This window comes from Theropithecus gelada, chromosome 12 (assembly GCF_003255815.1).
Source record: "Theropithecus gelada isolate Dixy chromosome 12, Tgel_1.0, whole genome shotgun sequence".
NCBI lineage: Eukaryota > Metazoa > Chordata > Mammalia > Primates > Cercopithecidae > Theropithecus > Theropithecus gelada.
In genome coordinates, this window is record NC_037680.1 from 28,401,541 (window position 1) to 28,415,375 (window position 13,835).

At 39.5% G+C, this 13,835-nt stretch overlaps 1 protein-coding gene across 3 annotated transcripts in view; it reads left to right on the forward strand.

The window, feature by feature from the left end:
- Positions 1-9,027, forward strand: part of LYPD6B (LY6/PLAUR domain containing 6B) — a 198,083-nt gene extending 189,056 nt beyond the window's left edge. For all 3 annotated transcript variants that reach the window (XM_025404752.1, XM_025404750.1, XM_025404751.1), the window contains 3 exons: positions 2,339-2,437; positions 6,648-6,778; positions 8,320-9,027. In XM_025404752.1, the coding sequence (XP_025260537.1) occupies positions 2,339-2,437; positions 6,648-6,778; positions 8,320-8,484 (395 nt within the window). In that variant the 3' untranslated portion in view covers positions 8,485-9,027. The remainder of the gene's footprint in view (positions 1-2,338; positions 2,438-6,647; positions 6,779-8,319) is intronic.
- Positions 9,028-13,835: the final 4,808 nt, after the last annotated feature.

Genomic DNA, 13,835 nt, shown 5'->3' on the forward strand with positions numbered 1-13,835 from the left:
GTGTTTGTATACATATGTCATTAACCCTCCTTTCTTTTTAGACAAGTAAAACTTCTTTGATGTACTTTATTAAAGAGTGATTCTTATAAATAAAAAATTATTTGGTATACATGTGAGTGCCTGTAGTTCCCATGCCTGGAAGAGTATCAGAATCATTATGAAAGGATTTTTAACTGCATATCCCTAATCACTTCTCCAGAGATTTAATAGTCAAAGGGGTGAGATGCAGAATGTATTTATTTCTTTTTTTCCCTGCTTTTCTTTTTTAAGAAGCTCTCCTGATACTGTTGATACATGGTCAGGTGTGAGAACCCCCTCTTCTTATACTACTCCTAAATGAGATCTATATCATTACTGTTCTTTACTTTGTGTTTTATTATTTGGAATGGTTATCTCTGTGTGTGTGCATATATACACATGTATACTACACATGTACATATACATACATATACTACACATATACACCTTGAACTACCATTATACATTCCTAAATTGGTAATAATTATATACTGATAACTGAAAGACATGGCACAGACATCATTTTCATAGACCCTAACTTCTTTACAAATTTTGAAATTTTTAAGCTTAGTACAATTTTATGATGAGAAAAAAATAATTTTAAAAAAGAAAAAGTAATACATGTTCATTATAGAAAATTCCAGAGACAGAAAACATATAGAAGAAAATAAAATTTATTTGTAACCTCAAGATTCAAAGGAGTTTTTCTTTTGGAATATTTTCCTTCCAGTGTTTTTTCTATGTATGTGTATTTACATATGTGATATACTGAGATGGTACAAATTTAGTTTTACACAGTTTTTCCTGTCTTTATACATATTTTGAATATTTCCCAATGTCTTTGAAGATAGTTTAATGTCTTCTACATTAACAAAAAAAATCATAAGGCTGGTCTGTAGCTTATTTCACTATTCCCCCACACTTTATATCAGAAAGAAAAATAAATCACAAGCAACCTAAATGTTAAATAATTCTTCAGTGATTATCTTTTTAAATGCACTTTCTCTTCAGTTGGCTAATGACCTTAGAATAGATTTCCTGGAATTGGAATTACTAAATCAAAAAGGTTGTGCCAATTTATACTTTAACCATTTAGCTACCAGCATTGAATATTAGTATTTTTTAACTGTACTGATTTAATTGGTGAAAATGGATGTCATTATTTATTTATTTACCTAATACACTTTCAAACATAGGCAAAACCGAAATATATCCTCAGTATTTAACTTCTTGTCCTCCAAACTTTAGCTTTTGATATTTTGTTCTTGTTTTATGCTACCATACATATCCTCCCCTTTATCTGAAATTCCCACTGCTTTCTGATTTTCACCCCAACTTCTAGTTATATTACTAGGATGGTTACTGTCTTACTAATAGAACAAAGAGGATGAAACAGTGTCATTGTCTTACAAAAATGGGAGAATTGAAAGTTGTACACAGGGTCCTATACCTTGTCTATACAGAAATGTCAAATTATTTTAGTTTTTTCTTCTTGGTCACTAAAGTTACAAGATACTAGAAGGCAAAAAAAAAAAAAAAGAAAAAGGCGTAAAGACAAGTTGCTCTCAGTTCAGACTGCCAGCAACTTAGAAATCCTTCTTTCCATAACAAACTAGTCTAATTATAAGGGCTTAAGAATTACTATCATCCTCATATTAAATGTTATATTCCTGGCCAAGGTCTAATGTTGTGATAATTGGCATATTATCAGATGAGATTACTTGTTTGAGGTTAAATGTAGCTGTATTGGAAGTGCATATGGACAGAAACCAGCATGATCTGATGTGCTAGAGACTACAAGGTATTTGCTTGCAACCCCCCATTTAATCATTATACTTCTGCAAGTCATGAGCATCTTCATTATTAATATAAATATTATTATAGCTTAGAATTTTAAAAATCACACAACTAATCTGTGGGAAGAACAGAATTCAAACTCAGGTTAATCTGACTCCAGTTCTTTTCAGGGATGACACATGTGTTCCAATATCTTTCCCACCCTCATTCACCCCCTCAGCCCCTACTTATTCCCAAATTATAAATGATAATAGAACAATACTATGCATCTTTCAAAGTAGCTGTGGGACCACTTTCATTACTCTATAGTGGCAATTCTTAGAAGACATTTAAATAAAAGGGAATAAAGAAAAGTCCCCAAAAGCCTGATGGGTAAATCTAGCTCTCTAGAAACAGAAATTTTAAGGATGAAAGCTTGTAAGTTTTGTTTCATCTGTTAAAGTTGCTAATTTTGTGCCATATTTGATGTTTGAAATTTTTGTCTTTTGTAACTTACTGTTTCACTTTGCTTTTTTCTTTAAAGCTACACCATTTCCAAATAGCTTCAAGTGCTTTACTTGTGAAAATGCAGGGGATAATTATAACTGCAATAGATGGGCAGAAGACAAATGGTGTCCACAAAGTAAGTGTGCTGAGTTTGGAAGACTTCTGTGATCTCATTTCTTTTGAATCTCTTCTGATTTGATGATGTTCTTTAGGAATCAGATGTATTTTTTTCTGAGACTATCCGAACATCAGACTATATTGAGAGTTCTTGGAAACTGGTGTCAAAGCCTCAAATTGAAGTTGAGTACCTTAAGAAAGAATTTCTTAAATGTTATTTACCAGGGAGAACACATAGACCACAATATTGATTAAGTCATTCTCAGAATTTCAGAAATACCTGATTATACGTCTAGAAAAGTCAAACTTACCATCTCAAAACAAAGGATGATTTCTGTACTCTTTAGATACATTGATATTTGGGAAACTCATTCATTCATTTAACAAACTTTCAAGTATCTTTTTAGTTTGTTTAGTTTACTGATATATCCCAGTGCCTAATCCAGTGCCTGGCCCATGTTTTCTCAGTAAATATTTGCTGACAGAATGAATGAAAGTCTCTGATTAGATAGTCAGGGAAATCTTCTCTGAGAACTGTACCTTAGAACTAAGACCTGAGTGACCACAGCAAGCTGCCATGTGGAGATCTGTAGGAAGAACATACCGGGAAGAGGGAATTGCAAATGCAGAGTTTTCAAGGTTGATAGTTGGCCTCTTCAATGAACAGGAAGGAGACTGGCTGCAGAGGCTTAGTGGGAAATGGAGGAAGGATCTGAGAGGGAAGCAAGGGCCAGGACATGCAAGAGCTTCTTTTTTCTGATGGTTTGGATTTTATTGTAAAGGTGATAAGAAGGCGGTAGGGAGTTTTAAGCTAGGGAGTACACAGCAGTTGTGTTCCAAAATATTGCTCTGGCTGCTGTGTGGAGAATGGAGGGTTGGGGACAAGAGTAGAAGGGAACACCAAATGACGACTCTTGTCTTCAGACAGAAGATGAGAATTTGGACTAGGTTGGTAGGAGCAGAGGAGGTGGGGAGGTGAATGATTGAATGCATATGAACTTGGAAGTAAAGCAGACAGAATGTGCTGATGGATGAATTGAGATGTTAAAACCCTACTTATGAGGAGATTGGGTTGTTCAGATTTTAGAATGTACTGTGTTTTAGGTTTTTCAGATATAAAAGGCCAAGAAAAACAAACTCCTATGGAATTGGAGATAACTAGTTTTGGTCTCCTGTTACCAGGAATCTTTTGGAAATTCCAATACCACATTATTTATAGCAGTGGCATAGCCTTATCTCTTCCAGTTAAAACCAATGTGTGGAGTCAATAAATACTACACACTGGAGACCTCTACTATGCCTGAGAATCTTATGCCATAAATTAGCACAAATGGCTGTGACATCCATATGGACAGTGTTTTTTCTTATTTATTTTCAAGAATAATTAATTACCAAAATATGTTTTTCTTGGGGTTCTTTTACATTTCTGTCAAGGGACCGTCCTTAAGTTGTGTGTGTGCTTATGAGTGTATGTGCATGCGTTATTGTATATATTTGGGGATTTATTTCTATATTTTCAGCAGAAATTTATCTTTACTTCAAAGTTTTCAAGGTTTGTTGATGCTTCCCTTTACTACTTTGTTTCAGAGAGTATCATCCTTTAACAATTTGCTTTAAGTTGCCTTGAAAACTGGGCAGCAAGGGTTAGAACAGTAGTAAACTGCGGCACTAATGTCCAGCCTATTAGGCCTTATCTTCATGGATCATGCTATTGTTTTGAATTGTACCAAAACACTGTTCCTACTAGGTCTGTGCATAATGCTCCAATTTGTCATTAGTTAACCAAAGCCATTTTAGCATGCAGGCAAAGATTATGTGTGGCTGTTTCTGGGTTTTAGGATTTCTTCTCTGTTGAAACATGGCTGAACCAAAGGAGAAGCTGCAGCTTTCCATCACCAAGAAAACATCAGAGATGGGAAGGGTGGAAGAGAGTCAGCTCTGCTGCATCCACCTGAGAGGCTGACTCTTAATGGGCTCAATACGGAATGGCCCTGCATTCCAGCATGGCACGACAGGACCATTCTTGACTATAGGCCAGGCAGGTCCCAAAGACACTAACCACCTGGAATTCTAATTGAGGGTGTAACTTCTTACTTTTCACTCTGTCATTTCAGGGAGTGATAGTCAACCATTTCTGGGGGCAAATAGGCCTACAGCTATTGTTCTTTGTCATCTCAGGTTTCCTTTTCACTTTACAGCTTCACTTCTGTGGTCTGTCGGGGTTGTTAAAAGAAGTTCTCTGTGTAACAGGATATGACAAGAATGACATTTCTTGTTTTATTTACCCTGGCTTTTATGCTGACTTTTTAGGGCTGCCTTAGCATATGTGCCATTCTGTATGAACACATGCAGCTACCAGTTTTCGATTCTTCTTTGTTTGGAATAGAAATTGAAATGTCTTCTCCAGAACTTTTAGCGGCTCCCTTTCCTTTTGAATCTGGAAGTCAGCTACTCTTGTAGGGCACTCTACATTATATCACTGTATTAGTCTGTTCTTGCATTGCTATAAAGAAACATCTGAGACTGGGTCATTTATAAAGAAAAGAGCTTTAATTGGCTTACGGTTCCATAGGCTGTACAGGAAGCCTGATGCTGGCATCTTCTTGGCTTCTGGGGAGGGCTCAGGAAACTTACAATCATGGCAGAAAGCAAAGGGGGAATGAGGCATCTCACATGGTGGTTGTAGGAGCAAGAAAGAGAGCGGGGAGCTGCTACACAGTTTTAGACAAGCAGATCTCATGAGAACTCCCTATCACAAGAACAGCACTAAGGGGATGGCGCTAAAACATTCATGAAGGATCCGCCCCCATGATTTAATCACCTCCCCTCTCCAACACTGGGGCTCACAGTTTGATATGAAGTTTGGATGGGAACACAGATTCAAACCATATCAATTGCCACGTGGTTTAATATTAAGTATACTGAGGAGTAGAATAATGTTCTGGTTAAGAGTGCAAGCCCTAGAAAACCTCCTGGGTTAGAATCCTACTCTTCACCATTTTCTTTCTATGTGACCATAAGCAAGAAATTGTCCTCAATTTACTGTAAAATGAGGCTGTTAATGTGACTTACCTTAAGGCTTATGGTAAGGATTGAATGCTTGAACACAAGTTAGAGGAGTACCTGGCTGATGGTGCACACTCAATATGGGCTTGCTACTGTTCGTATTATGTAAAGCTTACCACCACTGTATCAAAGCACCAAGACACTTATTATCTATCATCATTTTCCTAAAACCAAAAAAAAAAAATGAGCTCAGAAGATCTAACATGACTTGCTCACCTATGACAGAGGCAGTTCCATAAGTCCAATCTTCTCAACTTTAGTCCAATTTTTTCCCATTCTATGGCATTGCTGTTGTAGTCTCTGATCAATAAACTAAGAAGCATTTCATTGGCCTCCGGTATAAAAGAGACACAGAACCAAAGAATAATGTCTTAGGATATTGAATGAAACTTCTCGAAAGAACCCTAAGTAATAAAATGTGAGTGGCATAAAACCTTAAGGATAATTCTGGGTAGAAATGAGGTACTGTAGCTATACTAAGCAGGAGGTGGTGGGTGGGAAACAGGGAAAGTAAGAGTTAATTAAAGAGGAGGAGAGAAATGGAAATACATTGATGAGAAAAGTCTAACATATTGGTAGGATTAAAACCAGAATAGAAATTATTAGGTTGGTACAAAATTAATTGCAATTAACAGATGAGTGAAAAAGGTGATCGTGATGTGTAATTGAAAGCACCTGCTTTTCACCCCAGCTCACCACATGGCCTATTAATATATAAGAGAAAAATGATGAATAATGAAACAAGTGTTCTGCCCCATTGCATTTTACCTTCACAATTTTCATTTTATTTTAGATTTCGAGAAGGTGCTTCAGAGGGAGAGAAAAAGAGAGGGCCAGAGACATAAATATTTTCATATCAAATGAGCAGACCCATGGTTTGATAAAATAAATGCTTTCAGTTTTTCCTCAGCTCTAACCGAAACCACAGGATGAGTGCCCGTTTACATTCATTTTCAAAACACGCACGTGCTTCAGAAGCTGGTGTCTTGAAAATATCCCCTAGAAACTTCAGAGTTCACTGCTATGAAATGTCTTGCCTAGAAGCCCCAGGACTGGCCTGAATTTGAGTCCTTTCTGCATTAATTGTTGAGCGATCTCTTTTGTAATGTGGATAATGAAATTACCTTGTTTCTCGGTTTTGTTTTTTGTTTCCTCTTGCCTAGACACACAGTACTGTTTGACAGTTCATCACTTTACCAGCCATGGAAGAAGCACATCCATCACTAAAAAGTGCGCCTCCAGAAGTGAATGTCATTTTGTCGGTTGCCACCACAGCCGAGATTCTGAACATACGGTAAGGATTGTGTGTGTGTGTTATTGTCTAAACTTTCATGCTAGTAACGTAAGTCGTAGATCAAAGGAGAGGCAGGAAGGATAGTAAAATGTTGACCATGTTTGCATTTTGAGGAAAGACTCCATACAAAGATAAAATACAGACCAAAGAACAGTTGGACTTTCTGTCCTTCAAAAAGAAATAATGTTACTATAAACAAGCGGCATTCCCCAGACTCCAGAGCTAGACCCTAGACGTCAGACTGTGGGTGAATGATGTAAGGCCAGCTCTGGTGACCTGAGAGCAAACTATCCACAAGAAAATGGCAAAGCCTGCTCTGCTCTGTTGATGGCCAGGAGTCACCAAGAACACTGCAAAGGGACACTGGAAGGTGACAAGAGGACTATGGTGACAGTTTTTATGAAGGAAACCTTGTCTTATCCACTGCTTCTGCTTAGATGAGAAAGGGAGTCTGAAGGATTAGCCTCAGTTTAATATGATGAACTGTAGGTACCTTTTAGATCAATTGATCACTGTAACGTTCTCATTCTATCATTCTAAATGAGCATTTCACTCCTTTATACACCTGGAATTCTGAAATGCTTAAGAAAGAATTACTTGAAAGTATGTTCATTTCATGAGGTTTTAGAATTTGATTTACCCTGTAAGTACAGAAAATGATTCTTAAATCAGTGGCTTTTAGCTCTAGCTACACAAGAATCACCTGGGTAGCTTTTACACGCTCTGCTTGTTGTTGAGGGATGTGGGCCGGCAGGCTTTCCACACCAGTTGAAATGGAACCTCAGAGTAGGGTCCTGGGTGTCAGGATCTTTTTAAAAAGTTCCCCAAGGTGATTCTGATGTGCAGCCAGGGTTGAGAACCACTGATATGGATGCCTAAAATTGATGCCTTTATCATACCTAGTCATCCTGGAAGCCTCTATGAATGGCTGGGTTTATCAGGTTGAGGCATTGTACCTGGCAAGGTTTGGTATTACCTGAAAACATCCCCTGAAAACACCTGTTAGGGACAAGCCTTTTTTCTTTTTTTTCTTACACCACTCAGCAACCATAATTAGCAAACCATTGTTGCTGTAATGATAAGAATCAGGTGTTAGCATAGACAATACAGAGTCATTATTATCCCCTAACAAGTAGCACTAGGAAAGAAAATCAATGACTAATCCCAAAGGTTCCTAGCTTTCATTTTTGTCTGAGTGTTTTCCCTTACAAACCTTTAGAAGATTTGTGGATTCAATCAAGCATTCTTATTCAGTTTCTCTTCCTCTTTGCCTTGCTAACGCTTGGGTTGGGTTTGATGCAGATAAATCACAGTTAGGATAAAAGACTTTCAGCACGGTTTTTCCCTTCCATTCCATTGGCATTCATGGGGGAAGGGTACCCAAGAGCCTAGATGATACAAAATTGGATACCCAACTCCAATTGTCTGTCTTCAGATAGAGCTGAAGAAGCCTTTCTTTTATCTTTCTTTCTTTTTCTTTCTTTTGCCTCTTCCCTCTTCTTCCTATTATTCACTGTCCTTTCCTCTCCTTTTTGTAACAGGAGTGTAGGTCTTGCTGTGAAGGAATGATCTGCAATGTAGAATTACCCACCAATCACACTAATGCAGTGTTTGCCGTAATGCACGCTCAGAGAACATCTGGCAGCAGTGCCCCCACACCCTACCTACCAGTGCTCGCCTGGGTCTTTGTGCTTCCATTACTGTGATGCCACCATTCCTAGGAGAGGCAGAGACCAGCCTCTAAAGCACAAGCCAAAAACTGTGTGAACGGCAAACTTTGGAGTGAAGATCAATCTTGCACTTGGTGAAGAGTGCACATTGGACCCCAAGGCAAAAGCCAGTGGTTTGCTTTGATAAAATGTTCCCACATGAGGCCACAGGACTGAGGATGGGAATTTGGCAGGGCCTGAGAAGATGGTCTGACTTCCAGGCTTCCTGGTCAAAGAGAGCTACGTTTGGTCAGTTCTGCAGAGTGGATCCTGGCAACTAGTCCCACCTGACTAGGCCTTTAGCTGAAAGAATTTCTTGACCCCCTTGACTGCCTCAGAGGCTGCCAGGTCAAACCTTCTTGTTTATGTGATTAGCTCTGTGAAATCTAACCCTTCCCCTCACGAGAAAGCAGTTTTCCCCACCAACAGACTAGTGAATGAGCAAGGCAACTGCCACAAAGAAAACTTCCAGTTGAACTAATATGAAATCTATTTGCTAATTGTGGGGGGAAATAAAGCTTTTAAATTATACAGTGTAAATGCATGCTTGTGTGTTTCTTGACTGATGTGGAGACCTCTGGTGAAACAGTTACTAGGACCATAAAATAGGTCACTGACATTTGTGTCCATGCACCGTTGGTGATATGTGTTAAACTATAAAATTCTATGCTAAAGCTACTTAGCTTTTATCTTTTGGGGGAGAGATGCATTTTAGGATGCTAATACAAACTCAGTGACCTGAGAATATCTGGGAAACCTCCCTGATAAAGGAAGATGACACCTTGTCATATGATGCACCCTCAGCAGTAGTAGCTTCAAAAGTTCTAGTCAGAGAAAATGGCAAGGGGGATCCCTTTTCCTCCTTCAGTCATATTCTTTATGCATGCCATGTCTACCAAGAGAACTTCTGTAAATACATGCTAAAATATTTGGTCCCATTCTCTTCTCTTTCCACTTATAATGCAATCTCTGAATTTCAAATGAGCATCTTCTTGCTGTTTCTAGAATTCTGATTTCCTGCCTTCAGTCACACTTTGGGATGACCTTTAAACACTCTGTCCTTGTATTTCTAGTGATGAGTTAATGGAATGGGTTTTTTCCCCTAATTAAATATCCATCATTAGAATGCTGGGTGCCCCGTAGACTCTATTAATGATGCTATCCTTGCCACATGGGCTCACCTATGACATGAGTTGGCAAATTATGGCCCACAGGCCAAATACATTCCACCACCCATTTTTGTGAATAAGTCTTTATTAAAACACAGCCATGGCCACTTGTTTATGTATTGTGTGTGTCTCCTGTTGTGCTATAATGGCAGGGTTGCCGAGATGCAGCAGAGACTGTATAGTCTGCAAAGGCTAAAAGCTTTACTATCTTGCCCTTTTCAGGAAAAATTTGCTGACCCCTAATCTATGGGATGTCAAGACTGCTTAAGGAGAAAGAAGCTTTCTTTGCAGGGACCATGGTGGTTACTCAGCCTGAGCAATGGTTGGCCAAATCACTTCCCTTGTTTTCTCTGTCTTCTGAGTCAGTGGATTTGTCTTCTGTTTTGATTGTTTCATGTATTTGATTCCGTTACGTACTAATGTCAGGGGCTGAGCTGTATTTATGTTTCTTCTCATCGTTGATGCACCGGGAGCATTTCGTCTTAAGGCTCCTTAGCGTCCTATCAAACAGGGAGGGAGCAGACATCATTATCTCCCTGTCTGTGGCCCAAACTTACACTCACCTGGTAGCATCAGTTTGGAAGCCTAATGTAGATTTATCCCATCTTTCACTCAGCACCGTGAAGTATTTGGGTTTTCATAGCTTATACTTGTTTGAAATTAATTATGTGGGGCTTCGCTTGGAAATTTTAATAGCATCTTTGGCATCTTTTTATTCCCCAGGGTTTCTTTAGACTGTGTAATTGACAAATTGGTTAAAAAAAAAAAAAAATTAGCAGACAGCACTTTTTTTTTCCTGATTTTGTTTCTGCTGTATAGATTAATGAAGTTTCTTTTGTGTGTGTTTTTTTCTTTCCTGAGGAAATATCTTAATTTCTCTTCTTTACCCTGAACATCAAGTTCGTATGGATTTCACGTCTCACCTCCACTCCCTTAAGCATTTAAAATCGGGGTATGTTGAGCAAAGGAAGGAGTGCAGAGGAAACAAGCTTCTGGTAAAGGCAGCTGAGTGAACAGGGAATTACAAATAAAAATATGGGATGCCGCATCAAATTTGAATTTCAGATAAAAAAATAATTTTTTGTGTAAGTTATTCATGAACTCACAAGACTGGCTCATCTAAGGAAATGGTTTCGAATCCTTGTAATAAACTCTTCTGAGTAACTTCAAAACAAAACAAGTCCCCAGGGCATTCTGGAGATGTTGATTCAGTAGCTCTGGGTTGAAGCTGAAGCCTACCCCCAATAGCTGAAAGTTAAATTTAAACAAACGGAAAAAAGCGCTCAGGTGATTATAATGCTCATCCAAGTGTTACCTCTGATGTAAGAGGATCATTCCTTTTTCTGAAGCCTGGTCCTTGGGCACATAATAGGTATGCTGATGAGTAATAAACACAGACACAAGCAACCTCAGTTACAGGCATGGCTCTAAAAGTGTGGCCCAACAGCATCACCTGGAAACTTGTTAGAAATGCAAATCTCAGACATCATCTCAGACCTATTAAATCAGAAACTGCGGGTTCAACCTGTGATTTAACAAGGCCTCCAGGTGCTTCTGATGCATGTGCAAGTTTAAGAACCCCTGTACCAGATAGAAGTGCTCCCTAAAAGTCTTCAGTAAATGTGTCCCTGGTATCTGCCTGATTGCTTGGGGGATATTGTAAAAAAATAAATCTGGGCCCCAGCTTCACAAAGTCAGATTCGCTGCGTTGAGTCAAAAAATGTGTAGTTAAAAAAAATTCCTCAAATGATTCTGAAACACAGCCACTTTGGGAGCCACCAAAGGAAAGAATAAAAGATGGAAGTCATGTTGGTGATCAGAAGGCCCAGACTCCAACACCTGACCTTTGAGTTCTAATCTGAAAGCCCTATGTACTTTAAGTTGACTCTGTGGTATCTTCAATGTAATTTAAAAACTAGAATGCAAAAAATAAATTCAATCATTAGAGTTCACTGCATAGATATTTAAAGTCCATTGCATAGGGACCTGGAATGGACAAGCATCCCAGGCCTCAGATTAATTTAATTTGTCCCTTGTGGGTAAGAAAATGAGAAATACTTTAGTGTCAAAATGTCCAGTGAGAATCCTAGTAGTGGAGTGAGGAAAGATGGGGAACATGTAGATTTGTTAGTATAAAAGAGACAAGGGGATTAGCTATGAATATGAGGAAGATCTGAGGGAATGGCCTGTCAAAGGTCCACTTTCAATAGATCTACATTCTAGAATAAACTTTGAATTCCATCCATCAATCATTCCTTGAAAAAAAAGTCACCTAACACCTTTTCCCCACCCATGTGTAAATGCTGTCCCTAAATTCAATTCTGAGTGAAAGCAGTCAGAAATTATCAGCATTACTTTCTATACAATCTGCATTCTGTCATGTCAATCACTGGGTAAAATATATTTCATAAGAGAAAGGAAGAAGGCGAAGGTGGGTTGGTTTCTCTTTCTCACTGGAAAGGAACTTATGAAGGCACGCAAAGCATGAAATGAACAATGAGGACACGCATGGACATGGGAGGTGAGGTGTGGCATGAAATCGGGAAACTATGTTTTACATTCGTGAAATGATCCTTAGGCAAAACTTTCGTGACATGTAGCTCACCAGTTACAAAGTTGGCTATGACCTTTGGATCCTCGACATTTTATTTTATTTTATTTTTGCCTCATTATGTGTTGTCAACTATAGGATTTGTGGAGGGTGACATGGTGATGCTGGTTGTGTCTGGGTGCAAATCATGCCAGAAGACAAAGGCTAACAAACGCCCAAAGGTGAAAGTCCAAGAAACTGAAAAACAGTTGTGATTTGAGTCCGCCTTTAGGCACAGTTCCTCTCCTGTGTATCTGAAACAGTGCAGCATCTTTCTATGACTCTTCCCACTCCCCTTTCATCTTCACAATTCTGTCTCCTGCCCAGCCCCCCTCACTCCTTGCCTTGGCTTCTCTTTCATCAGATGCTGAGACTAGAAGCTGAACTGTCTTTAGGGTGACCCAGAGTTGAGATCATTCTGGTTGGGGCTGTGAAAAATAGGACTTCTGCAGCTCAGTGCCAGAAATGCTATTTAGCAGGTCTGAGAATCTTCATTTTTAACAAGCATCGGATTCTGATATTGGTGATTCTCACCCTGGGAGTCTTAGGGCATCATTTTTTAGAAAAAAAATAACCCAGGCCCTCAACATAAGGCTGTAGAGCTCTGTGTTGAGAGCTCACAGTCTCTTAAGCCACTACACAAGGAATTTTTTAGTTCATGAAAAGTGGTTCCAGCTAAGGGTCTGGAAGCACGTGGAGGACATTGTGGATTGGCAGAGCTGACACATTGAGAATGGCCCTGAGTTGCCTAGGACAAGTGGGAGCTCCAGGAAGGGATTCTGGGGCCCCTTCCAGGCAAGCAGGATGTCAAGGGTTCTGAGCACTGACTTGAATCCCTGGGCATCATAGCTGAGTGCGGCAGTAAGAAGCCATGGAAAGCAATGCGCAAGGTGAGCCCATCCACAGGACCTAAGCACAGACTCAAAATCAGTTCCAATGCAAATATTTTCCAAATATTTGGAGGACAGGCAACATGGGGCAAGCGGGTCTTGAAGATAAACTCTGATTCAATTTTTGAGTATCCTCAGTCAGGGAAGGCATCTTTTATAGAATGCTGTAGCCATCAGATAGCTTCAGCTACAAATAACAGAGTCCCAAATTGGCATACATGAATTTCTTGGCTTACATTACTGGAGGTTCAGAGAGAGAGAGGGGGCTTCAAGGTGGATTTAGTCCAGTGGTTCCAGCCCCATTCTGTGCTGTTCTTTTGATTCTCCCTTCCCTCATATCCTTTGGTAACTAGATGGCTATAGCTGTGGCATACTGCCTACCCAGTGTCCAGGGAAACAGGCAGGGGGATGCCTCTGGAAGCTCTCCAAGCAAAGGCCTTTGCCCAGCTTTCCAGCAAATCACAAGCCAGAAAGCTGTGGTCACCCTTGGCTTACTTCAGCTAAAGGAAGCTCAGTGTCCCCGAGGCATGTGTGGTGCACGAGGCATGTGTGGTGCACGGTGGAGGCTAGATATGTGAACAAAGCAGGAATGATAAAGGAGGCAGGAAGAAATGCATCTAGATAAGCAACCAGAACTGTCTGCTACAGATTCCCACAATGTGAGGCTGTGTGGCGAGGCCATTGTTAAGGTGGCTGAGG